This window comes from Lutra lutra, chromosome 1 (assembly GCF_902655055.1).
Source record: "Lutra lutra chromosome 1, mLutLut1.2, whole genome shotgun sequence".
NCBI lineage: Eukaryota > Metazoa > Chordata > Mammalia > Carnivora > Mustelidae > Lutra > Lutra lutra.
Window position 1 is genome coordinate 1,604,168 of NC_062278.1, and position 25,364 is coordinate 1,629,531.

General features: G+C 51.1%; 1 protein-coding gene across 2 annotated transcripts in view; it reads left to right on the top strand.

The window, feature by feature from the left end:
• UBE2G2 (ubiquitin conjugating enzyme E2 G2) overlaps positions 1 to 25,364 on the top strand; it is a 36,867-nt gene that overhangs the window by 7,608 nt on the left and 3,895 nt on the right. For both annotated transcript variants that reach the window (XM_047718365.1, XM_047718374.1), the window contains exons 2-4: positions 12,359 to 12,394; positions 12,485 to 12,530; positions 23,243 to 23,361. In XM_047718365.1, the coding sequence (XP_047574321.1) occupies positions 12,359 to 12,394; positions 12,485 to 12,530; positions 23,243 to 23,361 (201 nt within the window). The remainder of the gene's footprint in view (positions 1 to 12,358; positions 12,395 to 12,484; positions 12,531 to 23,242; positions 23,362 to 25,364) is intronic.

The window sequence follows — 25,364 nt, forward strand, 5'->3', positions numbered from 1 at the left end:
AATATACTCAAAGTTTACAGTGCGATGAGTTTTGCGGACACACACACCGCTGAAGCCCTGGCCACAGTCAGGATGAGGGGCATGCCCACTGCCCCAGAAGTGTCGTCCTGCTTCTGGATCCAGCTCTCTTGTGCCTTCCTGTGCCCCTGCGCCCCGGACTGCGGGTAACGACCGACGCATCTGCTCTGAGTCACTGTAGATTGTCTTGTCTTTTCTTTTGTTGGGATGTTTTCATCCAGCGCAACTCTGTAGCTGTCCGTCCTCCGAGTTGTGGCCTTTCCGCTGCAGGGTGACCGTCCGCTGTCTGCATGGACCAGAGTGTGTTCCTGCAGTCAGTGGACCTTTGGGCGCTTTCTAGTTCTTGGTTAATATAAATAATCCTCCAGCAGCGCTGGTGTCTTTCCATGGACAGACACGTTCATCTCTTGGGCAAATGCGTGGCTCCCCTATGAGGTTAATGTTTGATTTTTAAGGAAATAGCTAAACTGTTTTCCCGAGTGCTTGTACAGTTTTACATTTCTGCCGTCAGTGTATCAAAGAGTTCTGGTGGCTCCACTGCCTTGTCCATGCTTGGTGTGATGGGGTTTTAAATGTTTAGTCATTCTGTTTGGTGTGTACTGGTCTCTCCTTGTAGTTTTACATTTTTTTAATTCTTAAGACATCTTAATGTATTCTACCACTTTCTGTGCTTGTTTTTTAAATTAAGTTTTAAATTCAATTTATTTAAAAAAAAAAAAGAACCCCAAACCAGAACAATTCACTCATTTCCGCCGCACCCCCCAGCTCCTCTGCCTCTGGCAACCACCCGTCTGTACTTTGTATCTATGACCTTTTTTCTTGTACACATTGTAGCCTCCACGTGTGGGAGATGCTGGGTGTTCTTACTTCACTTAGCTTGATGTCCTCCAGGTCTGTCCGTGTTGCTGAAAATTGCAACAGTTCTCCCCCCCCTCCCCAAATATTCCACTGCATACAAGCTTACCTTGGCGATCTTGTGGGTTGAGTTTCAGACCACAAGAAAGTGAGTATTACAGGTAAGCTGGCCATGTGGATTTTTTGGTTTCCTGGTACATGTAAAAGTTGTGTTTACACTATGTGATTGAGTAACAGCATTGTGTCTGAAAAGTGTACTCACCTGTGTTTCCCCATTGTGTATTCTTGGCTCCTTTGTTCTAAGTTAATAGACCATATATGTGTGGATTTATTTCTGGGTTATTTTGCTCCACTAATCTAAGTATCTGCTTTTATGCCCGTTCTCAGTGTTTTAACTACTGTAGCTTTGTGATATAGTTTGGAATCAAAGAGCGTCATGCTTCCAGCTTTGTTCTTTCTCAAGTTTGCTTTGGCTACTCTGGGTCTTTGGTGGTTCCATACAATTTTTAGGCATGCTCTATTTTTTGAAAAGTGCCATTGTAATTTTGATAGAGATTGCACTGAATCTGTATGTTGCTTTGTGTAGTATGGATATTTTAATAATTTAATTATTCCAATCCATGAGCATAGGCTATCTTTCCATTTCAGTCTTTCGTTAATGTCTTGTAGTTTTTTTTTTTTTAAGATTTTATTTTTATTTATTTGTCACAGAGAGAGAGCGCACAAGCAGGGGGGAATGGCAGGCAGAGGTGGAGGGAGAGGGAGAAGCGGGCTCCCCACGGAGCAAGGAGCCTGATGCGGGACTCAACCCCAGGACCCCAGGATCGTGACCCGAGCTAAAGACAGATGCTTAACCAGTTGAACCACCCAGGTGCCCCAGTGTGTTGTAGTTTTCAATATACAGGTCTTTCCTCTCCTTGGTTAAGTTTATTCCTAGGTATTTTATTCATTTTTATGCAGTTATAAATGGGATTCTTAATTCCTTTTTTTGATAGTTCACTATTAATGTATAGAAACACAACAGATTTTTGTGTATTGATTTGTTTGTATCCTGCAACTTTACTGAATTTGTTTATTCCAACAGTTTTTTGATGGAGTCTCTATTTTATGTATAATGTCATGTACGCTGTAGATAGTGACAGTTTTAATTCTTCCTTTCCAATTTGGATGTGTTTTATTTCTTTTTCTTGCCTAAAGGGCAAGGATTTTGACTACTGTGTTGAATAAGAGTGGTAAGAAGAGGTATCCTTATCTTGTTCCTGATCTTAGAGGAAAACCTTCCAGCTGACACCACAGAAATACAAGGGATCACAAGAGACTACCACGGATGACTGCCGGCCAACAAACTGCACCTAGAAGAGATGGATGAATTCTTAGGAGTACACAACCTCCCAAGAGTGAAGCATGATGAAAGAGAAAATCCGAACACACGGATGACTGGTCAGGAGACTGAATCAGTAATCAGAAACCTCCCAACACACCCAAGTCCAGGACCAGATGGTTTCACTGGTGAATTCTACCCCAACATTCAAAGAAGTGATTAATACCAGTTCTTCTCTCAAACTCTCCCAAAACAAAAACAAAGCAAACAAACACACAAACAAACAAAAAACAGATGTGGAGGGAACATTTTACAAAGCCAGTTTCACCATATACCAAAACCAGACAAGAATGTCACAAGAAAACTAGAGGCCAATATCCTGGTGAACACAGATGCAAAAATCCCCAAGAAAATATTAGCAAACCAAATTCAGCATACAGTAAGAGGATCACAGAGCACGATCAAATGACATTTATCCCAGGAAGGCAAGAATGGCTCAACACCTGCAAATGAGTCAATATGGCAGACCACACTAACAGAATGAAGGATAGAAATTATACGATTATCTCATCAGGTGCAGAAAAGCATCTGATAAACTTCAACATCCGTGTATAACTCTCAGCAAAGCAGGTGGAAATGGAACACTACTCAACATAACGAAAGCCATATATGAAATCCCACAGCCGACACCAGACTCGATGGTGAAAAGCTGGAAGGTTTTCCTCTAAGATCAGGAACAAGATAAGGATACCTCTTCTTACCACTCTTACTCAACACAGTAGTCAAAATCCTTGCCCTTTAGGCAAGAAAAAGAAATAAAACACATCCAAATTGGAAAGGAAGAATTAAAACTGTCACTATCTACAGCGTACATGACATTATACATAAAATAGAGACTCCATCAAAAAACTGTTGGAATAAACAAATTCAGTAAAGTTGCAGGATACAAACAAAATCAATACACAAAAATCTGTTGTGTTTCTATACATTAATACATGCATCTCTTTCATTTCTACTTTTATGGTTTGAGTCTTCTCTCCATTTAATGAGGTGAGTCTAGCTAGAGGTGTGTCGATTTTATCTTTTGAAGAACCAGCTCTTAGTTTCATCATTTCTGTTGTCTTCTTACTGTATTTCATTTATTTCTATTCTAATGTTTGTTCCTTCCTTCCTTCTGCTAACTTTGGGCTTCACTTGTTCTTTTTCTGGTTTCTTGAGGTGTAAAGTAGGTGCTTTATTTGAGATTTTTCCTGTTTCTTGACATAGGAATTTTCACTATGAACTTCTCTTTTAGAACTGCTTTTGCTGCATCTCATTAATTTTAGTATATTACATTTTCTTTGTTTTAATTTTATGTCTCCAGGTATTTTTTAAAATTTTTCTTTTGATTTCTTTATTGACTCGTTGGTTTTTCAGTAGCATGTTGTGAATATCCCAGAGTTCTTCATGTAACTAATCTCTGGTTTCACATAATTGTGATCAGAAAAGATGCTTCATATGATTTCACTCCTCTTAAATTTGTTAAGACGTATTCTGTGGCCTAACATGTAAATTGTCCTGGAGAATGTTCCCCTTGCACGTAAGAAGAATGTGTCTTCTGCTGCTTTTGAATGGAATGCTCTGTAAATACCTGTCGAGCCCATCTGATCTAATGTGTTATTTAAGGCCAGTGTTTTCTTACTGATTTTCTGTATGTAAGTGGGGTATTAAAATCCCCTGCTACTAGTGTATTACTGTCTGTCTCTCTTTAGGTCTCTTAAAATTTGCTTTATATATTCAGGGGCTCCTGTGTTGGGTGCTTAAATATTTACAAATATTACATTTTCTTGTGGATTGACTCCTTTATCGTTATGTAATTCCTTTCTTTATCTCTTATTACGGTCTCTGTTTTTTTTTTTTTTTTAAAGATTTTATTTATTTACTTGACAGAAATCACAAGTAGGCAGAGAGTCAGGCAGAGAGAGAGGGGGAAGCAGGCTCCCTGCAGAGCAGAGAGCCCGATGCGGGGCTCGACCCCAGGACCCTGAGATCATGACCTGAGCTGAAGGCAGAGGCCCCAACCCACTGAGCCATCCAGGCGCCCCTTACGGTCTCTGTTTTAAAGTCTGTTTTGTCTGGTAGAAGTATAGCTGCTCCAGATTTCTTTTGGTTTCCATTTGAATGGAACGTCTTTTTTTATCCCTTCACTTGTAGTGTGTGTGTCCTGACATCTCAAGTGCGTCTCTTGTAAGCAGTATAGGGATGGGTCTTGAATTTTTTTTTTTTAAGATTTTATTTATGTGACAGAAACAGACACAGTAAGAGAGGGAACACAAGCAAGGGGAGTGGGAGAGGGAGAAGCAGGCTTCCTGTCGAGCAGAGAGCCTGATGTGGGGCTCGATCCCAGGACCCTGGGATCATAGACCCGAGCCAAAGGCAGATGCTTAAGGACTGAGCCACCCAGGAGCCCCGGCTCTTGAATTTTACCCGTTCAGCCGCTCCTGTCTTTTGATTGGAGAGTTTAGTCCACTTACATTTGAAGTAATTACTGAGAGGGCATGTGATTGTTGCCATTTTTGTTAATTGTTTTCTGACAGGTTTTTTTTTTTTTAAAATTTTATTTATTTGACAAAGAGCAAGCACAAGCAGGGAAGCAGCAGGCAGAGGGAGAAGCAGGCTCCCCACTGAGCGGGGAGCCCGATGCGGGGCTCAATCCCAGGACTCTGGGATGATGACCTGAGCCGAAGGCAGACACTTAACCCATTGAGCCCCCCAGGTGCCCCTTCTCACATTTCTTGTAGCTCCTCTCTGTTCCTTTCTTCTTCTCCGCTTTCTTCTTTGTGGTTTGATGACTTTCTCAGGCGGTATGCTTGTATTTCTTTATCTTTTGTAGGTTTGCCCCAGGTTTTTGCTTTGTGGCTAGCTACCATGAGGCTTACGTGTAACAACTTATGTTTGTAACAGTCTATTTTAAGTTGGTCATAACTTAAAAGTTTCTAAAGCTCAACGTTTTTACTCTCCCTCACCCCCACATTTGATGTTTTGATGTCCCACTGTACATTCTTTTATCTGTGTTCTTTAATTATTATAATCATAGTTATTTTTTACTTCCTATGTCTTTTAACCTTCGTCCTAGCTTTTTAAGTGCTTAACCCACTACTTTTACTATATATTCAACTTTCCAGTGAGATTTATTCTTTCACACGTGCTCTTGGGACACCCTTTCTTTTCAGCTTAAAGAAGAACATTCCTTGAAGGCCGTGTTAGTGGTGATGAACTCTTGAGCTTTTGTTTCTCTGGAAAACACTTTACATCTTCACTTCTGAATGATCGCTTTGCCGGGGAGAGTTATCTTGGTTGGAGGTTTTCCTTTCAGCACTGAGTACATCGTGCCACTCTCTCTGGCCTGCAGAGTTTCTGCTGAAAAATCCACTGACAGACTTAGGGGGTTTCCTTATACGTAGTAAGCTGTTTTTCTCTCGCTGCTGATTTATCCTCCTTCCATGGCCTACCCTCCCCTCATTTGCTGCTTTTAAGATTCGCTCCTGGTCTTTAGTTTTTGACTTGTAATCGTAATGTGTCTTGGTGTGGGTCCCTTTGGGTTCCTCTTATTTGAAACTCTCTGGGCTTCTTGGATCTGGATGTCTGTTTCCTTCCCCAGATTAGGGAAGTTTTCAGCCATTACTTCCCCCCCCCAGCTGTTACTTCTTCAAGGAGATTTCTGAACTTTACTCTCTCTCTCTTTTTCCATGATCCAAATATTAGTCTGTTTGATATTGTCCTATAAGCCCCTAAGCTATCTTTACATTTTTTTCTTTTTTCTTCTTGCTGTTCTGATCACCTGAGTTCCACTCCTTGACTGAGCTGTCTGACCTTTTCTTCTGCTTCATCTGGGCTGTGTTTCAGTCAGCTTTTGTATTCCTCGCTCTGTAACTTCTTTTTTTGTTTGTTTGTTTTTAGAGAGGGAGAGAGGGAGTTGAGGGGGGCAGAAGGGGAGAGAATCCACAGAGAGACTCCGCTCCACACCCAGGGCAGGGCCCCCCTGCACGGAGAGACCCGGCTCCTGAATCTGTGGCTTCTTGCTTTCCCAGGGGTGCTAGCTGTTTAAGAACCCTTCCTTCACTGGTTAGAGTCCTCTGGAACCCACGGCGTAAGTCCCTCTGGCTGCTGGAGTCAGGTGATGTAGAGAAGTCCCCAGAAGCAGGCATAGAATTTGGGGCACCAGATAAGTGTGAGCTCCTTCCTGTGTGATACTGATCATTACAGTTTCCTGGGAGCAGGTGTCCAAGTGTCCCTGGCCTGCAGAGCCAGGTGATCGAGAGCTGTCTGGTGGGTGACAGCCCCAGAAATCAGGGCACTAGGTACGCGTAGAAGCTCCCTTCAGGGAGATGCTGGTGCCCAGCAAAGGGAGGGGGCGAGGGTGGCCCCCTTGTCCCCATTCCCAGTGGAGAGTGATCCAGCAGCCTCTTGACATGTGTGTCAGATCACATGCCTGCCCTCAGGCTGGCGCCCCGACAGACGCAGGTGAGCCTGCTTCCCTTCGGTCTAGGCACAAGCCACGGGCTCCCTCTGAGCCGGGCCCTGGGGCGGCTGGGTCCCCGCGTGCAAGCCGCTCCAGGGAGCCTTCGCGGATTGCTTCTGTCTTGCGGTTTCGGGATGGGGATTTTCAAAGTTAGGTGTTTTGGGGCTTGTCTGTTCGAGTGTACATTTTAGAAGTTGGGGTGCTGCCGTGGGGTTTGAACCTTTTGCTGCTCAGGGAGAAGCTCTGGGTTTTGAGTTTTCTCCTGGTTGTGAGATACCGCGAGGAGGGCTGTGACTCTGTCCCAGCCTCTCCCAGCTGCTTCAGCGTGGTTTTCTCCTCATTTGCTTGATGTGTGCTTATGGCCCAGCCAGCCTTTAGAGTTTTGTTTTTCAAATTTTATTATTTTTTTTATAGATTTTTATTTGACAGAGAGAGAGAGATCACAAGTCTCTGTGAGGCAGAGAGGCAGATGGGGGTGGGGGAGCAGGCTCCCCGCTGAGCAGAGAGCCCGATGCGGGGCTCGATCCCAGCACCCTGAGATCACGATCCAAGCCGAAGGCAGAGGCTCAACCCACTGAGCCACCCAGGCGCCCCCAGACTTTATTTTAGAGAGAGTGTACGTGCTTGTGAATTGGGGGAAGGGCAGGGGGGAGAGAATCTCAAGCAGGTCCCCTGCTGAGCGCTGAGCCCAATGCAGGACTCGATCCCAAGACCTCAGCATCATGGCCTGAGCCAAAGGCAGACGCTCATCCGACTGAACCACACAGGCGTCCCAATAGGTGCTTTCCTAATGTCAGTGACATTGAGCATTGTTCTGTGTGTTTCATACCATCCTGTGTCGTGAGTCTTCTGCTGACTTTCAAGCGTATTGTTTTCTTAGTAAGTTGTAACCGTTCTTTATATAATGTATCTACAGTCTTTCATTGGATGTTTTGTAAATATTTTCCCTTAAACTGAGGCTTGCCCCTTTTTAAAATTGTGGTTAAAAAAACCCCATAATTTCCTCTTCTTACCAGTTTTTAAGTGTACATTACAGCGCTAACCATATGCACGCTGTTGTCTAGCAGAGCCTTAGAACTCCTTGTTTTTGTGTGACCAGAGGGCACCGCCGGAGCAGCAGCTCGTGTGGCGTGCCTTTGAGTTTCCGTAGCGGAGCCTTTTGAAGAGCAGAGGATTTCTTGATTTCATTGAAGTCCAGTCTGTTTACTTCCAAAATATTTCCCGCTCTCCGTCTCTAAGAAATCCCGGCCTACCGCGAGATTGCTGCGATTTTCTCCTATGCAGAACTCACGTGTCTTTTTCAGTGCGGTGTAGTTTCTCACATCTGTGGTCCGTGTCAGGGAAAGGCTTGGGCGCGCCGGGAGGTAAAGGTCAGGGTTTCCCTGCAGATTACTTACAGATGACCGCGCACCTGCTTGAGGACCGTGTTCGTGTTCTAGGGCTGCAGAGACAAAATACCTGGGAGTAGGGCGTCCAACAACATAAATATTGTCTTAGGGTCTGACATCCAGCTGTGGGCAGGCCTGGCTCTTCCGGGGCCTCTCTCCTGGGCGTGTGGATGCCATCTTCCCGGGGCTGTGTGCTGATCATCTGAGAACACCAGGCCTGTTGGACTCAGGCCCTTAACACCCTCATTTTTATTTAATCACCTCTTGACAGACCCTCAGTACAAGCTTTTCTCCACTTTTTGCGTTTTTTTCATTTAGTATGTACTGGAGTTCGTTGTACACCCGTACAGAGAGGTGCGCATCTTTCCTTCCAGCGGCGAAACACTCCGTTGGTAGATGAATCATGATTTGACTGACTGGTCCCCTATTGATAGATATTTGGGTCAAATTTCCAGTGTTTTGCTATTACAAATAATTCTGAAATGAATAGCCTAATAATGCCTACAACTTTTCCTGTTTTTACCAGCGTATCTGTTGCTAGGGGAGGTTCCGAGACTGGGATCGCTGGGTCGAAGGTTGAGTTTATATTGCATTTTGTGTGGTGACTGTTCTTTAAGCCACTATTAAGAAAATGTTTTGAACAAGTTAACATTCTCAAGGATTCAGTGCTATAGTTTGTGCAGACTTCTCTGATATCGTTAAGAGTTTTTCTTTTTGAATTTGCTTTTACCAGTAAACGTGAAAGCTCTGTGGGTGTGTGTGTTTTGGAAACAAAGCGGAGAAAGGAGAGTGCTGTCAGGACCCCTTCCGCGGTCGGGGGAGCTCGGGCCGCGCAGTTCTCCTCTGACCAGTAGGTGCCGCTGTTGAGTCAGAATGCGGGTGGGCTGCGCTGGGTGCCGGATGTCTGCAGCCGCCCAGAGAGCACCCTGCGCCCTCCCTCAGCGGAGGATGTGAGGTTCCAGTGGGCCACAGGTGAAGAACACAGCCAGCTCGTTTGCGGGGAAGCACCCCTTCAGGGCTCCAGGGGAACAAGTGCCGTCTCTACTGTTGTGCTCTCAGGCACCCCCCACCCCTGCCCCAGCGGTTTGTAACTCACCCGCTTTAATTTGTTGGGTTTTTTCTTGTAATAAGGTGATTTGACTTTAGACATGAAAACTAGACTGGATTTCAGATGACTGGGTGTGCAGAGCCTGGTGAGCTGGGTTCTGGGATCCCCTGGGGCCGCTTCTCCTGGCCTGCTGTCACGCAGAGACGTGACGAGGGCTGACAGAGTCTGTCTTGCCCCACCTGAGGGGCTCGGCCTTCCTGGTACTCCTCTTCCTCATTCGCACCTGGTGCCCCCTCCGAGGCGTCTGCTGCCCTGCTTCCCCGGCTTCCTCTGGGCGCCCCCTCTGTCCCTTCCCTTCCCGCGGCCGGCTGGGCTGGCATGGCCACATGACACCTGTGGCTCTCAGTGGATCCTGCTGGCTCGCAGCTCATTTTCCTTGTGGAGGACTCGTTCCTGGCAGAATGTGGAGCATTCCTGGTCCCTTCTCCCTCCATGGTGGTGGCACTCCCTAGTCATTGTGGAGACCTGGCGGTGGCACCTGAGTTTCCAGGTGTTCCCTGGGGGACTGCTCCGTCGGCTAGTCCCTTCCGCGTGCACGTAGATTTCTGCGGCTACTGTCGTCTCTCCCTGGAGCCTCACACTTGTTCCTCCAACCACCTGCCTGTTCTACTGCCTTTTTATTTTTTTTAAGGTTTATTTTATGTATTTTAGAGAGAGAGAGTGGCGGAAAGGGGCAGAGGGAGAAGGAGATAGAATCCCAAGCAGACTCCTCGCTGAATGCAGAGCCGGACGTGGGGCTCGATCCCATGACCCCGAGATCATGACCTGGGCCAGAACCAAGTCAGATGTCCAACCAGCTGAGCCGCCCAGGAGCCCTTTACTTGTCTGTTTCCTAGTCTCCATTTTAATGTGTTTACATGAGAATTCCCGCTTTCCCTTCAAGCCTGTCCTTCCTGTCCCGTTGCAGGAATAGTGCCGCCATTCGCTTAGTTCTTTGGCCAGGAACCCGGGAACAGCCTTATTCTTCCTCTCTGCCTGCAGAACGGAGCCCCCCCCCCCCCAGTTACCCTAGTTCTCACTTACTACTATGACTCAAGCCATCACCTTCCCCGTCCAGACTGTCGTGGTAACAACTCTTAAAATCCTTTATTAATTTGAGGGGCGCCGGGGTGTTTCAGTCAGTTAAGTGTCTGCCTTTGGCTCAGGTCATGATCTCAGGGTCCTGGGATCGAGCCCTGCGGGTGCATGTCAGACTCCCTACTCAGCGAGGGTTCCACTTTTCCCTCTCCCTCTGCCCACCCCCGCCCTCGTTTGCTCATGCTCTCTTTCTTCTCTCAAATAAATACATCTTTTTAAAAAAGTTGGTTAATTTGAAATCAGCTGGTGTGAGGACAGGTGCAGGAAGGACATGTTCCCCTCAGTGAGCTCCCTGAGAATTACTACCCCAGGTAAGCAAGAAGTCTGCAGCTCCCCAGGACCCCACAGTGTGGGACCCCCACGCCCCAGAGCAGCTCTGTCTTTGCAGGAGAATCACCACCTTGCTTTGTTTTTCCACGGAAGCCTGCATTCTTAGACGTTGGAGCTCAGCTTGCCGGGTTTTTAATGAACGTATCAGTGTAATCTAGCGATTTGTGTAGTTCCTGTTGTGTGTTCTGTGTCGTGCGTATGTATGTAGTGTGAGTATATTGTGTCGATAGGTAGACACCTGGCTTCCTCACACAACTTCATGTTGTGTGTAGCATCATTTATTGTCACTTTGTTGCCTCGTGTGGCTCTGGCACAGTCTTTTAATTTTGTCTACTATAGATAGATATTTGGGTGTTTTCATTTTTGGGGGCTGTTATGGATAACGCTTGTACCAGGGGGTGGTACTCAGCCACAACAAAGCATGAAATCTTGCCGTTTGCGACAACATGGAGGGACCTCGAGAGCGTCACACTAAGTGGAGTAAGACAGAGACGAGTGTCAGGTGGTCTGTCTCGAGCAGAGAATCTTTTTTTTTTTTTTTTTTAAAGATTTTATTTATTTATTTCACAGACAGAGATCACAAGTAGGCAGAGGCAGGCAGAGAGAGAGAGAGGAGGAAGCAGGTTCTCCGCTGAGCAGAGAGCCCGATGCAGGGCTGGATCCCAGGACCCTGAGATCATGACCTGAGCCGAAGGCAGAGGCTTAACCCACTGAGCCACCCAGGCGCCCTCGAGTAGGAAATCTTAATCAGAGTGGCCGCTCCCAGACTCGTGGTAGCCGCGGGGGATCGGCCGTGGGCAGGAAGCGTGGAAGTGGTCGGAAGGTACAGACTTCGCTTATAAAAGGAGCGAGGCCTGGGGATGTCACGCACAGCGCGGCGACTGCAGTTGATAATGCCATGTGGTACGTTTGAAAGTTGCCAGGAGAGTAGATCTTAAAGTTCTCATCGAAAGAAAAATTGATTTGTGAGCGTGTGTTGGTGGATGTTAACTAACCAGACGACGTACCGCGCCCATTTCAGAATATAAACGGATACTGACTCCCTGTGTCGTACCTGAAACTAACACGGGATAAGTCAGCTATATCTCAGTTAAAAAAAAAAAGGAGCCTCTCCAGTGTCACCTTCACAGCGAGGCGTCACTTGCCCCCCACGGGCGCGTCTTTCTCTCACTTTGTCACGTTGTACTCTCTGGTACCTGAAACTCTCTTTTCACGAGTGTTCCTTGTCTGCCGTCTCCTTTCACGGGCGCATGAGCTCACTGAAGGCACGGTCCTTGTCTGTCCTTTGCCCCTGCGTGTCACACTGGCCGGAGGAGTGCTGGGCAGAGACGTGTCTCGTCACGGTGGCCTCGCGGGCTGCTCAGACCGCTGCTGCCTGTGGCTCTGGGCTGCTCCTCAGAGGTCCGAGGGGACCGGGAAGTGAGTGGAAGGATAAGCAACAGCATCCGTGTTTGAATGGTCTTGTGACCAGAATTTTAACTGTATACTTTTTTTTTTTAAAGATTTTATTTATTTATTTGACAGAGAGCACAAGTAGGCAGAGAGGCAGGCAGAGAGAGGAGGAAGCAGGCTCCCCGCTGAGCAGAGAGGAGGGGAGGTCGATCCCAGGACTCTGAGATCATGACCTGAGCTGAAGGCAGAGGCTTTAACCCACTGAGCCCCCCAGGCGCCCCTCTAATATACTTTTAAAAAGTGTTTTGTTAAAATGCCAACCTAATACACATTGTATTTCATAATGGTTTTACTTTTTCGTTTTATAGAATTAACACTGAATCCTCCAGAAGGAATTGTAGCAGGTAAGGCACTGCAGTTAACCTCTTTATAATCTACTTCTGATCGCCAGTGTTACCTTCACAATTAATTGTGGAAATTGTTTTCCCCTGCAGGCCCCATGAATGAAGAGAACTTTTTCGAGTGGGAGGCACTGATCATGTAAGCTCGTTACACGTGTTTCTGGTTTTCAAGACTTCCCCGGACACGAGACCTTTGAATCCCTTCAGCGGCCGGTGGTGCTTCCAAGTGTCCGTTTCTTCGTGCGTTTCCCGAGTGGAGCTCTTTCTAGTCTGCTCGTCTTAGAGCAGAGAAGAGCACAGATGTGCATCCTGACAAGCGGAAATGTTTCCTTAGAGCCAGTGAAAGGTTTAGTCGATGTTGTATTTCTAGAGTTTTACAGTAATTAAGATGTTTTTTAAAAGATCGTATTTATTTGACAGAGGGGGAGCGAGCAGAAGCAGGGGGAGCGGCAGAGGGAGAAGCAGGCTCCCCACTGAGCAGGGAGCCCGATGCGGGGCTCGATCCCAGGACTCTGGGGTCACACCCTGAGTCCGAGGTGGACACTTAACCGACTGAGCCCCGCAGATGCCACACACTAACACGTTTTGAATGTTGTGTGGCTGTGCTGGCGGTTCTCACCTTGGGAGTCCCCAGGAGCCCTCAGCTCTGAAAGGAGACGGGCCCCTCGGGATGTGAGTGAGCCTCTGGCCCTACACACCTGTGCACCCACACTTCCCTCTTCCTCTCGTCCTCACGGAGCCCCTCGTCTGCTGCTGCCGCTCTCTCCGGGCACCTTGTCTGGCTTTCCGTGGTCCCTGACCCCGGCACGCGGCTTCGTTCTGTGGCCAGCAGTGTGGTTCCTCGCCCTGCTGTGGAGCTCATGCGTGGATTTCCCATTTCACTTAGTGATGTTACTTCAGGGGGTCACAAACGGACCCCCGGATCTAGAATGTTCTAGATTCCTATGACCCAGACGCATTGTTTGCCTTCTTCCTACTTTACGTGGGCAGTTTCTGCATTACTGTCCTGTCTGAGGCCTGCCGTATTTTCAGCAGAACGTGCTTCAGTAACGTTTGTGAAGTTGTGAGGTGATCCCCGGCCTCTCCGTTCTCTCTGTAGGAAGGCGAGATGCCTCAGTCAGTTGGCAGGTGCTGGGGCTGGATTTTGTTGGGTTGAGGCGTGCTCTGTGGGAGGGGCAGGGGCAGCCGGGCCTTCAGCACCGTCCCCACCCCTTGGGGGTCTGCCTAGGGCCAGCGTCACATTAGCTCTTCATGCTTCCCATGCTTGAGGAGCACTGATAGTGTCGTCCCTGGAGGTTAGAGTAACGTATGGAAATTGATGAGAAGAATGAGGGTTTTTGATAAAGCAAAATATTTTAGACTGTCCAGAGAAAACACAGCATGCGTGCCATCTGAGGGCTTGGGCCTGTCATGCCCACTGTTTTTTCCGTGCTGAAATGTTCCTGGCATGAGGATGTCTTTGCAGCCTGTACTTCTGTCTCATCTTGTGTCTTTTGTCCCCTGAAGCAATTACCATGGGATGGTGAGTGTCCGGCTCAGCAGTGCCCTGCGTCTGCTGGAACATGGCACTGGCTGCTGTGTCCGCTACAAAGCCTTTTATTTTTAAGGAAACAGCAGATTATATCACTGGAACTTGAGTCATAGCCCTGCTTTTCCACTTGCTGGGTACTGTGCGTGCTCTCTGTGATCACGCAGGCATCTGTGCGTGCCACCTGGCCGCGCGCCTTTGGGGAGGGACACGGGGCTTTGGAAGGCTTGAGTGCAGAGGTGAGTGGCCCCTGGCAGGTCTGACAGCTTGCAGGAGAGTGGCTCATGCCCGTTGGCAGGCTTAGTCAGAAGCCCTCTAAGGGACGTGGGAGCCTTCCGGTATGATTTCTAAAGTGTTGGGGTAACTAAACCTGATAGGGTAAGTGTTACTAATTTTAGATAAACACTATAATATTGAACCAGTATTTTGAAAACACCGTAATAATGAGATGCAAAGGCAACAAAAGCAGAAATCAAGAAGCAGGACAACGTCCAACTGGAAAGCTTCTGCTCAGCGCAGGAAGCCATCGACAGGTCGAAAAGGCCGCCTATGGGATGGGAGAAGAGGTTTGTGATCCCCTGCCTGTGGTCTCTCCAAAATACATGAAGACCTGGCAGAACTCAACTCCAAAAATATAAATCATCTGATTTAACAATGGGCCGAGGACCTGAATAGACGCTTTTCTGAAGAAGACACACAGATGGCCGGCAGGTGCGTGGAAAGGTGCTCGCGTCACTCGGCGTCCCGGGAGTGCGCGTCAGGACCCCAGGGAGGCATCACCTCCCACCAGTCAGCGCGGGCGTCACACAGAAAGACCAGAAACGACAGTGCTGGCAAGGCTGCGGAGAGAGGGGAGCCGCGTCACCCTGCTGGTGGGAATGCCAGCTGCTGCACCCGCTCCGGAAAACTGTGTGGGGCGTCCCCAAAACTGAAACACAGTGTAGTACTGAGCCTTTGCCCAGAGACAGCGCGCACCCCGGCTCAGAAAGCCTGACGTCGGCACCCCGTGTTCCTGGTAGCAGTATTTACCGCAGCCAAGACCTGGAAGCAGCCAGAGTTGCCCTCCAGCGATGGGCGAGTGGACAGAACAGGTGGTGTGTGTACACACGCATGCGCGCGCACACGGGATAGCAGCCTTAAAAAGGAAGGAAGTCTTGCCATTGGTGAAAACGTGGGCCGGAGCGGCGCGGGGGGACGACGACAGTGAAATGGGCAACGGAGGACAAAAGCCCAAACTTGCAGCTGCAAAATAACTCTGTCCCGGCAGTGTAAGGGACAGCGTGGTGACCAGGGTTGGTGACACTGCAGTAGGTATATGAAAGTCCTCAAGACAGTGAATCTGCAAGTTCTCATCACAAGAAGGAACAGTTTGTAACTTCGTACGGTGATGGGTGTTCACTCGATTGGCGGTGGTCGTCCTGTAGTGTCTGCAGAGCGTGGCCCCTGCTGTCCCGCTCCCGGGACATAGACCCCATCGTGTGTCAGTTATGCTTCAACTTCAACTTCAAAAAAAGTAAGGAGAGCTTTTCAGGTTTCTTGAGCACGTTTATATCTGAATAAGGCTATTGCGTTAGCATGGAATTCCCCTGCTTCAGGATTTGGTGAGCCTGTGGGTCTTGGTCCTGTTCCAGACCCTTTTACAAACAAGAGGCCGTTTACAAATGTACTTAAAACACCTATTAGGGAATTAGCTGTCGTCCCATTGATCGGCCTCACGCTGCCGTTTTCGCAGACACCTGGCTGAGTTTTGCTCCTTAGTGATAGGTTTTCTTTTCTCTCTTTTGTTCTTTGATTGTCTCCGGAGTTTCTGTGGTGCCCCAGTGTTTCTGAAACCATGCGTGCCCCGTTTCTGGGGGGGCACGGGCTCTCACCCACAGGGTCCCCATCTCTCCTCGGCTGTGCAGTGAGGGTGCTTGGGCCACAGGTACTAAGGATACGGGGGGACCCCATGTGTGCCCCCAAGAGAAGGAGGCGGAGGGTGTACGATGGGAGCGCAGCAGATCGGTGCATGGGAGGGGAACGGAGAACGAAACTGCCACAGCCTCCTCTCGGAGGACAAATAGAAGGCAGCTCTGGGACGCCCGGCTGGCCCCAGCAGAAGGGCGTGTGACTCTTGATGTTGGGGTCATGAGTTCAAGCCCCACGTGGGTGCAGAGATGACTTAAATAAAACCTTTAAGAAAACAGGTGGAATGTAAGTCTGCTGGCTCCCGGCTGGGCATACAGTGGAGTCTGAGCCGCGGCCCCGAAGACGACCAGGCTTCCCAGCAGATGGGAGCTGTGGGGCCCGCGGGCTGGGGGCTGGCAGAGCTTCATGCCCTCGCGCCTGCCGCTCTGCACTTGATCGGAGCAAAACAGACCCGCGCGTAGTCAGGTGGCGTCCCGTTCGGCCTCTTCTGGGTCCAGAGTCTGGCCCGTGTGGCCTCGTCGTGCAGGGCTGTCTGGGGACCCTGTCCGCACAGGGTGGGTGTGCTTCTCGGGGGGAGCCCTTGGTGAGGATGGGAAAGGCCTGTGCTGTGGGCCGGCTCTGTGTCCTCAGGGGCTAAAAGAGCGGGGAAAGGCCTTGGGGATCTCACTGCCCCGTTCTGTGCTTCCCCAGGGCTCTCGGAGCCGCGGCCATAAGCCATCTTCCTGCCTGAGCCACGGCCTCGCTCCCCCCCAGACCAGGGGCTCCAGTAAGATGAGGAGGACTCCCTCCCTCCCAGAGGCTGGGGACCCTTCATGAGCCCCCCAACATGTCACAGCCGCAGGTGTGAGGATCCCCGGGTGGTGCTGCTCCGCCCGCGCTCGGCCTGGGGGGCCGGGCACAGAGGGCAGGGTCGCGGCGGCCACCCTGTATGCCAGGCCCGCGGGCGTGCGGCCACCGTGCCGGCGCGCCTCCCGACAGAAGCACGGCCGCGGGCCTCCAGGGGCCTCTCCAGCCTGGCAGCCCCTGGGTGCGGCAACTGCCTGCCGCGCTCCCCGCCATGACTTAGGAGTGGAAATGTCGTCGTCCCATGCGACGCGAGGCACACGTGCTGTCTGGCGCCGGATGCCGCGTGACACCGGGACGGCTCCAGCGCCGTCCGCTGCCGGCGTGGGAAGGTCTCCGGCGTGTCACCGAGTGGAAGAGCAAACCAGGGAGCGACGGCCTGGACCAGTGCGGTCGCCGGGATGATGTCGGGTGGGGTCCGGAGACCCTCCTTGTCGTTACCGCTGGGGAGTTGGGGGGCGCCCCACTGCCAGCATCTGGGGCGGGGGCTGCTGAAGGCCTCCCTGCCTGGACAGCCCCGGCCCGTGGGCCCCGGGCTCAGCGCTGTGGCGGAGAACCAAGTTTCATCTGTGTCAAGTGTGGACGTCGGAGACTTCAGTCAGTTCACAGAGGTTTGAGGCCATCCCTGTGACGCTTCTGCAATGTTTCCAGAAAGGTCTTTGTGCCGCTTGTCAGTCCGCATTCCCAGCCTCAGCTGGAGGCCGCCTCTCTCCTGCGTTTTGACTTACGGATTTGCTCTTCTGGACTCCCTGCGAATGGAATTCAGAATCCCCCGTCTCGTGTGTCTGGCTTCTCCCACTCCTCAGCACGCGTCTGTGCCTCCTTCACCTGCTGTGTGTGTCGCTGCCTCCTCCGTCCCCCCGAACCGGGTCCCCTGGGGGCATGGGCTGCTCCTGCCCTGTCAGCTCGCAGTGTGGGGGGCGCCGGCTGCTGTGGCAAGAGCCACTTCGGTCCCTGCCCTGCGTGTGCATCGCGTGTGCGCTCCGCCGGGCCCGCGGTCGCCCTCCGCGAGGTGAATTCGCCGTCACCGGCTGCAGCCGCCGCCTGCTTTCCTGGCAGCTCGCCCTTCTCCGCCCCTCGCCCGCACTTGGCGCCATCCCCTCTGCCTTGTGGGTGTGCGGGGCGCTCACCGGGGACGTGTCTGACTTCTCACTCACCGTGCGGAGGGTCTCTGGGGGCCTGCCAGCCGGCCCTGGGTCTCAGTGGCCCGCACAACTATTGCCCATTAACTGGACTCCTCTTGTTGAGTCTGTATATATTTTGGATACAAATCCTTTGTCCAATATGTGACTTTCAGGTGTTTCTTTCTTTTCAGCAGTTTCTTTCCTTTATGGACCAGGCTCTTGGTGTCACACAGCTCAAGGTCCCAGAGGTTTTCCTCTGTGTTTTTTATTTGTAGCCCTTACGTTTACATTTTATGTCCTTGGACCGTTGGGGGTTCCCTTTGGAGACGGCATTCGGGAGGGCCCAGCTTCAGTCACTGGCATGGGGCTGCGCACTTGCCTTGGCAGCCCCGCCAGAAATCAGCTGACCACAGGCGCTCGGCTTTCTGTCTGACTCTGAGTTACGCTCCGTTGATCTGGGCCTGTCCTCCTCCCGCTGTCACAGTCTTGGTTCCTGTAGCTTTAGAGGAGGTTTTGGAATTGGAAAGTGCGAGTCCTGTCATTCTCTTCTCCTTCCTCCACATTCTTTTGCCTCTTCCTGGGTCCCTCGCATTTCCCTCTGAATTTTAGGATCGGCATGTCGGTGTCCGCAGCGAAGCCAGCAGGGAGTTCCGGGGGATGGTGTGGGGTTGGTCCGAGGATGGCTGCCGCCTGCACAGCCTCAAGGGCTCTCTCGCAGGCCACTTCATTGGGTCTCTTCAAATTCTTGTCAGTCGTGCCGAGATACATTTAAAAAAATTTTTTTTATTATTTAATGATTTTTATTTTTTATTTGACAGAGATCACAAGTAGGCAGAGAGGCAGGCAGAGGGGGTGGGGAAGCAGGCTCCCCGCTGAGCAGAGAGCCCGATGCGGGGCTCGATCCCAGGACCCTGAGATCATGACCTGAGCCGAAGGCAGAGGCTTAATCCGCTGAGCCACCCAGGCACCCCACCATGATACATTTTTAATTTGAAAAAATCCAGTTTTGCGGATGAAGGTGTGTGAGTAGATGAGCAGAGACGAGCTTGGAGAGTAACAAGGCTTCCCTGTATCAGCCTTGGGGAGGTGAGTCCGGAGGGGGCATGGAGGGGAGCATTTTGTTATTTTATATACCTCATGTATTTGAATATTTTCTAACACGTACTTTTCTAGTCAAAGTTCATGTTGTAAAGGTTGGTGTTTGTCAGAACGGACTGGAAGTTCTCGGAATGATAGGCTCATTTAGTTCAAGTATAGGTCAGATACGTTTGATTCAGTTTCCAGGGATGTCTGTATCACAGAAAACCCCAAATTAGAGGATGCCTGCAGCCTCCTTATGGACTGGTCCAGGCTGAGAAAACTCTATGCTGTGCCACGCTCTCCCGAAGCAGAGGACGTCTGTCCTGTCCTCCCACGGTTCTCGGCCCAGGTTCCATATGTTGGGACGATCAGGGTGCACAGAGCACGACAAATAAGGAGAATGCAGCAAAGCTGCTGTCTGGCCTGCTGTGTCCGCCCACTCCTTGCCCTGGCGCTCCCCTCAGCCCCAGCCCCCGGGAGCCCATGCCATCTTTCCTGCCAGGCTGTGGGCTCCTGCTGCCCGGAGAGTGGCCTGGGGGCCTCGTGCAGCTGCTGCCCCTGCCATCCTGGTGGGGCCTGGAGCCCAGTGGCCGGAGGGAGTAAAGGTCAGTAGCCCCAGTGGAGCCAGGCCACCCTCTGCCTGGGTGAGCTGGGGTGCTCCGCTGAGGGGCAGTGGTGGCAGGAGGGGTTGACGCCCCAGCTGACAGCAGGCCCCCCTCCCGGCCTACCCGCCAGGTGCTCTGGGGGTTTGGCAGCGCTGGGGCCGCGATGGCGATGACCGCTGTCTCAGAGTGGCCTCCTTCCTCTCCCGCTGCCAGTGGTCCTGACCCGGGAAGTCGCGTTCTCCCTCAGCAGTGCAGCCACAGTTAGGCACTCGTGGGTGGCTTACGGTCTCTGTGACCTACAGCCTTGTTGTCTGTGTGTCTGAGACGATTGTCCGTGAGCTGTGCGGGCTTAGAAAGGACCGTCGGCTTCCGCGCTGCTCAGCTGCGATGATATGCAGGCCGCGGGCCGAGAACATTCCTGGCGGCCACCGGCTCACTCCCATGCAGACACCCAGGGCACACGGCAAGCGCCACGGTCTCCGCGGCCTCCGGCGCGCAGCCTGGAGGCTCCTCATGTCATGGAGGTGCGGTTTCAGCCGGGGAAGGGAGAGCAGTTGCTCACCGGGATTTAGGGTGGAGAGACGAAGGGAGCATTTGTGCGGGTTTCAGGGACTCAGTGTGTGAGCGTGTATTTTCGGCGGCTCAGGGCGCAGGGTGGGCCGGGCAGTGGACCTTCTAGAAGGGAGAGCGTGACTCGTCAGTGGCCATGGCTGGTCAGTGGCCAGCTTCAGGACGCGAGTGTGGCCCTCCCAGCGTCCGCTCAGCCGGTCGTTCCCCGCAGTCTGGCGGCCGGACGGAGTGGCTTGGAAGGAGGTTCCCTTCACAGTGCAGAGCATAGTGGGACATTTCCCTTGGATGCTCGTCTCAGGGCCGGAGAGTCCCTGCCTCTGAGCTCTGAAACAGTGCAGACCATTGTTTTAGTGGACAGATGGACGATAATTTGCTGGCTTTGAAGACTTTGTATGTTTTAGATGACTTTGTTTCCTTTCTTCTTAAAACTTTATTTTATTCGAGTATTTTTGAGATGAGGCCTTTAGTGAGAGAGAAGTGAGGCTTTCTGGAGTGCGGCACCAAGGTTCGTCCAAAAATAACACTGGTTACGTCTCTCGGTCTCGGATCAGGAGTTGACGCGACAGCGTTTTCCAGAGTTAGCAGGCCTGCTGGGCACGGGCCCCTGCGTGCTTGTCCCAGCCTCAGGGTGTCCTGGAGGACAGGGAAACCCTCCTTTCAAACCAGTAGCGAACTAGGGTATTTGAAAACAGCTTTGATATGTAAGATGTGGGAGCCCTTAGGGAAATGTTTGCTCATGCTTCTGAGGCTACGGGGGACCCAGGGGATTTTTTTTTTTTTTAAGTGTTAAAGAAAGCCCTGTTATGAGAAACAAAGAACTTATTAGAGCGTTGAGCAAATACCATTTGGCTTGTTCCAAAACACTACCCAGACTTTTTTTCTCCTCTGACTCGGCTGTGCCCACGATGCAGAGGCACCGGGCAGAGTTCCTGATGGACGCTGGAGGGGTGCCTGTGTCCGCTGGCCTCCCGGGAGCCGTGCTGGGCTCCTCGCTCCGCCCCTGGACGCCTATGGCCCGTGGCCGTGCTCTGTGATCGCCGGCGTCCCCAGCTTTGCCGACCCTGGGGGGGAGTAGAGCTTGCAGACACCCCGCCGCTGGGGACCTGCGGATGGAGGGCGGGGAGCGGGGGCAGTCACCATCTGCCCACAGAGGAACAGGCATCCAGGATGGGAAGCACAGAGCAGGCCTCAGACCGCCTTGCCCGGCCGCTGGCTGCTGCTGGTGGCAGCGCTCGCTCCCTGTGCCACTGGCAGCCCCTTCTCCAGGACGGGCGCCCTGCCTGCCGCTTGTCCCTCTTCATGTGGCTTTCCTGGTCCTGGTTTCCCGCCAAGGCTGTGGGCGCTGTTGGGACACTCACACCTGCAACACAAAGTAGTTATTCACTGTGGTTTCCCCCCAAAGTAGCAAGGGCACAGTTCTCAAAATCAAGGTCGGTCTCTTAAAGAGGAAAAAAAACAGGCTCCCCCAAACACTTCTCGCCGTGTCTCGTTTTGACTGCTTTGCTGCAGCTGGGCCCCCTTCCCCCCGGGATGTGATCTGGGCATCCGCAGCGGGCGCTGTCGAAAGCCCTGGGTGGCTTCACAAGTGACAGGAAAGCCCTCTGTCCCATGTCCTTTTGAATTTTTTCTTTTTCCTTTAATTGTGGACATGAACATCGTTGCTACTGCTTGCAAGTTTGTATTATTACTTTGCTGAATCAAAGTAGTCTCATTGATTTGAAACAAATTCGTACTTTGAGAAAATGATTTTTTAAAGGATTTTATTTATTTATTTATTTATTTTTAAAGATTTTATTTATTTATTTAACAGACCGAGATGACTAGTAGGCAGAGAGGCAGGCAGAGAGAGAGAGGAGGAAGCAGGCTCCCTGCCAAGCAGAGAGCCCGACGCGAGGCTCGATCCCAGGACCCTGAGATCATGACCTGAGCTGAAGGCAGAGGTTTAACCCACTGAGCCACCCAGGCACCCCGAGAAAATGATTTTTAAACAATGAACGTTGTCTCGGAATAAATGTATTTCAGCTGTTTTTTTCCTGTGCCGTGTCTGGTTTTCATCTGGAAAGGGAGCCTGTCTCCGGCGTCGAGCTGTCCCTGCATTGGCCTGGGTCTCGGGCTCCAGGGGTGGTGTGTTCGCAGAGCTGCTGGTTCACATCCTGGCTCAGCGGGACAGGCCCTCCTAGGGGGCAGCTCTGCTCTCACGGAGGCGGTCATACGAGCGACCCTAATGCACGCCCATAAGGGACGGCTCATACTAGCTACTGCCGTCGTGGCCCACATGGGCGTCTGGATATTGTTAACTCACACGTGTCGTGTTGGGGTTTGACAGGACTCAGCAGTGGTTTCGTACGCCTCTGCTACTCTCCTGTGATGGGGACAGAAGCCCAGGCAGACAGGCCTGCGGGTGCCCCGTGACACTGTACTCCGGGGAGTGCTGGCCCGGCTTTGCTGCGCGTGTGCACACCCGGCTCCCGCAGGAGCTGTATCAGTGGTCATGGGGTGCTCCTTGCCTCTTTCTTGAAGGTGACAAAATCGTTTCTTGGGCACTTTTAAAAATTTCAAAATAGCCGGGGGCGCCTGGGTGGCTCAGTGGGTTAAGCTTCTGCCTTTGGCTCAGGTCATGATCTCAGGGTCCTGGGATCGAGCCCCACATCGGGCTCTCTGCTCAGCAGGGAGTCTGCTTCTCCCCTCTCTGCCTGCCTCCTCTCTGCCTACTTGTGATCTCTGTCAAATAAATAAATAAAATTTAAAAAAAAAATTTCAAAATAGCCTTTGAAATAACAACTCTTAACCCTCATTTAATACGATGGTGCTGTGGTGTGTGCCTACGGTGTACCTTTATCACGTGAGACGACAGCATGTGCACAGAAAACAGACGCCCCCAGGCCTTCCAGTGTTGCTGGCAGCTCTCCCCTCCGATCCCGTATTTTGGGGAGGCTCTGCCGCCCACGCTTACCTCCATTAGTGCAGACACTGTGCCTGTAATTCGGTGTTTGCGCTTGTCCCTAAGTCTAACCAGACTGCTGTGGGACGAGGAGGCGACGCTTCCCTGCTCAGAGAGAAGTACCGGTTCACCGGCACTGTTCACCTAGTCTCTTCACGCGCGCTTGTGGAGCAGTAGAAATCTCCCAGCTCCTTCCTAGTGCGGTGGGCCCTGGGAAACGTACTTGAGCGTCTCTGTCCTTTCTGCCCCCAGGGGCCCAGAAGACACCTGCTTTGAGTTTGGAGTCTTTCCTGCCGTCCTGAGCTTCCCGCTGGATTACCCGTTAAGTCCCCCAAAGATGAGATTTACCTGCGAGATGTTTCATCCGAACAGTAAGTGCTGTGCGGCGCGGTTCTGACGGGGAGGTGCGGGGCTGTGTGCGGGGACGCCGAGCCCGGGAGGTGTAACCCACGGGTTAAACCGCAGCCGCCGCCTCGTGGTGGTGGCGACATCAGTTGAAAGACAGTGTGACCTAGATGGTGAATGTGGACCTGATGCTGGGCGCCCGCTGACCTGTTTGCTCCTTCTTCCGGCGGGCCGGTCAGAGAAGCAGGCTGGGTGTGCGCGCAGCGCGGCTCCGGCCCCCGGCCCGCCGTGGGCTCTGACAGTGGGGACCAGTCAGAGCGGCCCAGGTTTTCAACAGCTGAGCCACGCTAGACTGTACATCCCAGTACGATACAGATACTTGCAGTGATCTAGAGTAAAGTCTAACGATCTAGAACGGTAGTTCTGTGTCGAATGAGGAAAGCAGGTTATGTGTCATCATCCTTGTTACAGTTCACTTGTTTTGAAAACAATTCGTGTGCAAATGTACATAACTGGAAACGTGGCTCAAAAATGTTGAAAGTGATTCTCTTTCAATAATGGCATCTTTTTTGTTTTTTTGTAAATCTTTTTTCTAAAATAAACATGTATTTTAAAGGGGGGGGGATTCCGTCATTAATTACATTTATGGATTTAAGTTGGGAAAGTGTCCAATGGTAGGAATTAGATTCCTGAATAGCTCTGGTTTTTCCTTTTTCCTTTATAAGAGAAGGTCGTAGATGAGAGTGCATGTAGTACGTATAGTGTAGTAAGAAAATACGTTTTTAATGATCACGTTTAGGATAATGTCCCTTTTTAAAAATTTTTTTGAAAGATTTATTTATTTATTTGATAGAGAAGGAGAAAGAGAACAAGCAGGGGGAGCAGAGGGAGAAGGAGAAGCAGGGAGCCCGACGCAGGGCTCGATTGCAGAACCCTGAGATCATGACCTGAGCTGAAGGCAGACGCTTCACCCACAGAGCCACCCAGGAGCCCCTAGGATAATGTTCCTCTTTATAAATGGTTATTGCCATTAAAATCATGATCTTAATGGTTGTGGAGAATAAAAGCGGGTAAGACGCCCTGTTTTGTAGAAATGAAGTATTTTCTCATTTGAGTATTCCTTATTTTCCTGTACTTTTCTGCATATAAAATAGCTCAAGGCTCATTTAATCCACAAGAGCATTTACAGAACTTGCTGAGCCTTTGACACCCCTTGGCTTAATAACAAACGAACCCACCTCGTAGTCCTCCCCTAGCCTGCCCAGACCCCCACCCCTGCCAGAGGGGCTCAGGATCGTGTCCCCCGGTGGGACTGGCCGTCCAGACCCTCATTTGGATCGTCTTGCGTCCTGCTGATGTTACGTGTGGGTCGTTAGCTCCCTCCTCAGACAGACTGTTTCGGATTTTTCTTTTCTCGCACTGATGCAGCTCTGTGTGCACGGCAGGTGCTCAGAAGTACCGTTCTTTCGAGAAGGCTGGCTGTGAGGTGGCCACGGTCGAGGTGGGGCGGCGCATGTGTGTGGGCGGGCTTCAGGCCACTCCGGTGTCTCAGTGGTTGGGGCTTCTGTACTCATGAGGAAGGGGAGTTACGTACATTTATTCTGAATTGTCTGTCCTTTCTGTTATTATAACCTACAGCCTTGCAGTTTACAGTGGAGTCTGTCCTGGGTACACGTCGAACCGCCTGAGGCTCTCCCGTGTGAGAGAGAGAAGCGGCAGGTGCTGCAGTGTCCTTGGTAGCATCGGTCACACACTGGGAACAGAGACGCGTTTGTCTCGACCCAGAGCGCACGGGTCTGGTTCCTGATGCTGCTGGTGGGCGTGGCTTCGACGGGACACAGCGGACCTCCGGGGCACAGATGACCGGCTGTGTGTTAGAGGGAGGCCCCGGGAGAAGTCAGGGCACCTTCTTCCTTCTAGAAGTCTCTGTAATCCTGGTTGCCTTCATCCTGGCACTGGGGACGTAGATTTCCACGTCCAGTTAGTTCCAGGGTTTCTTGGGGGCATTGGAAAATCTTAGAAATCAGCT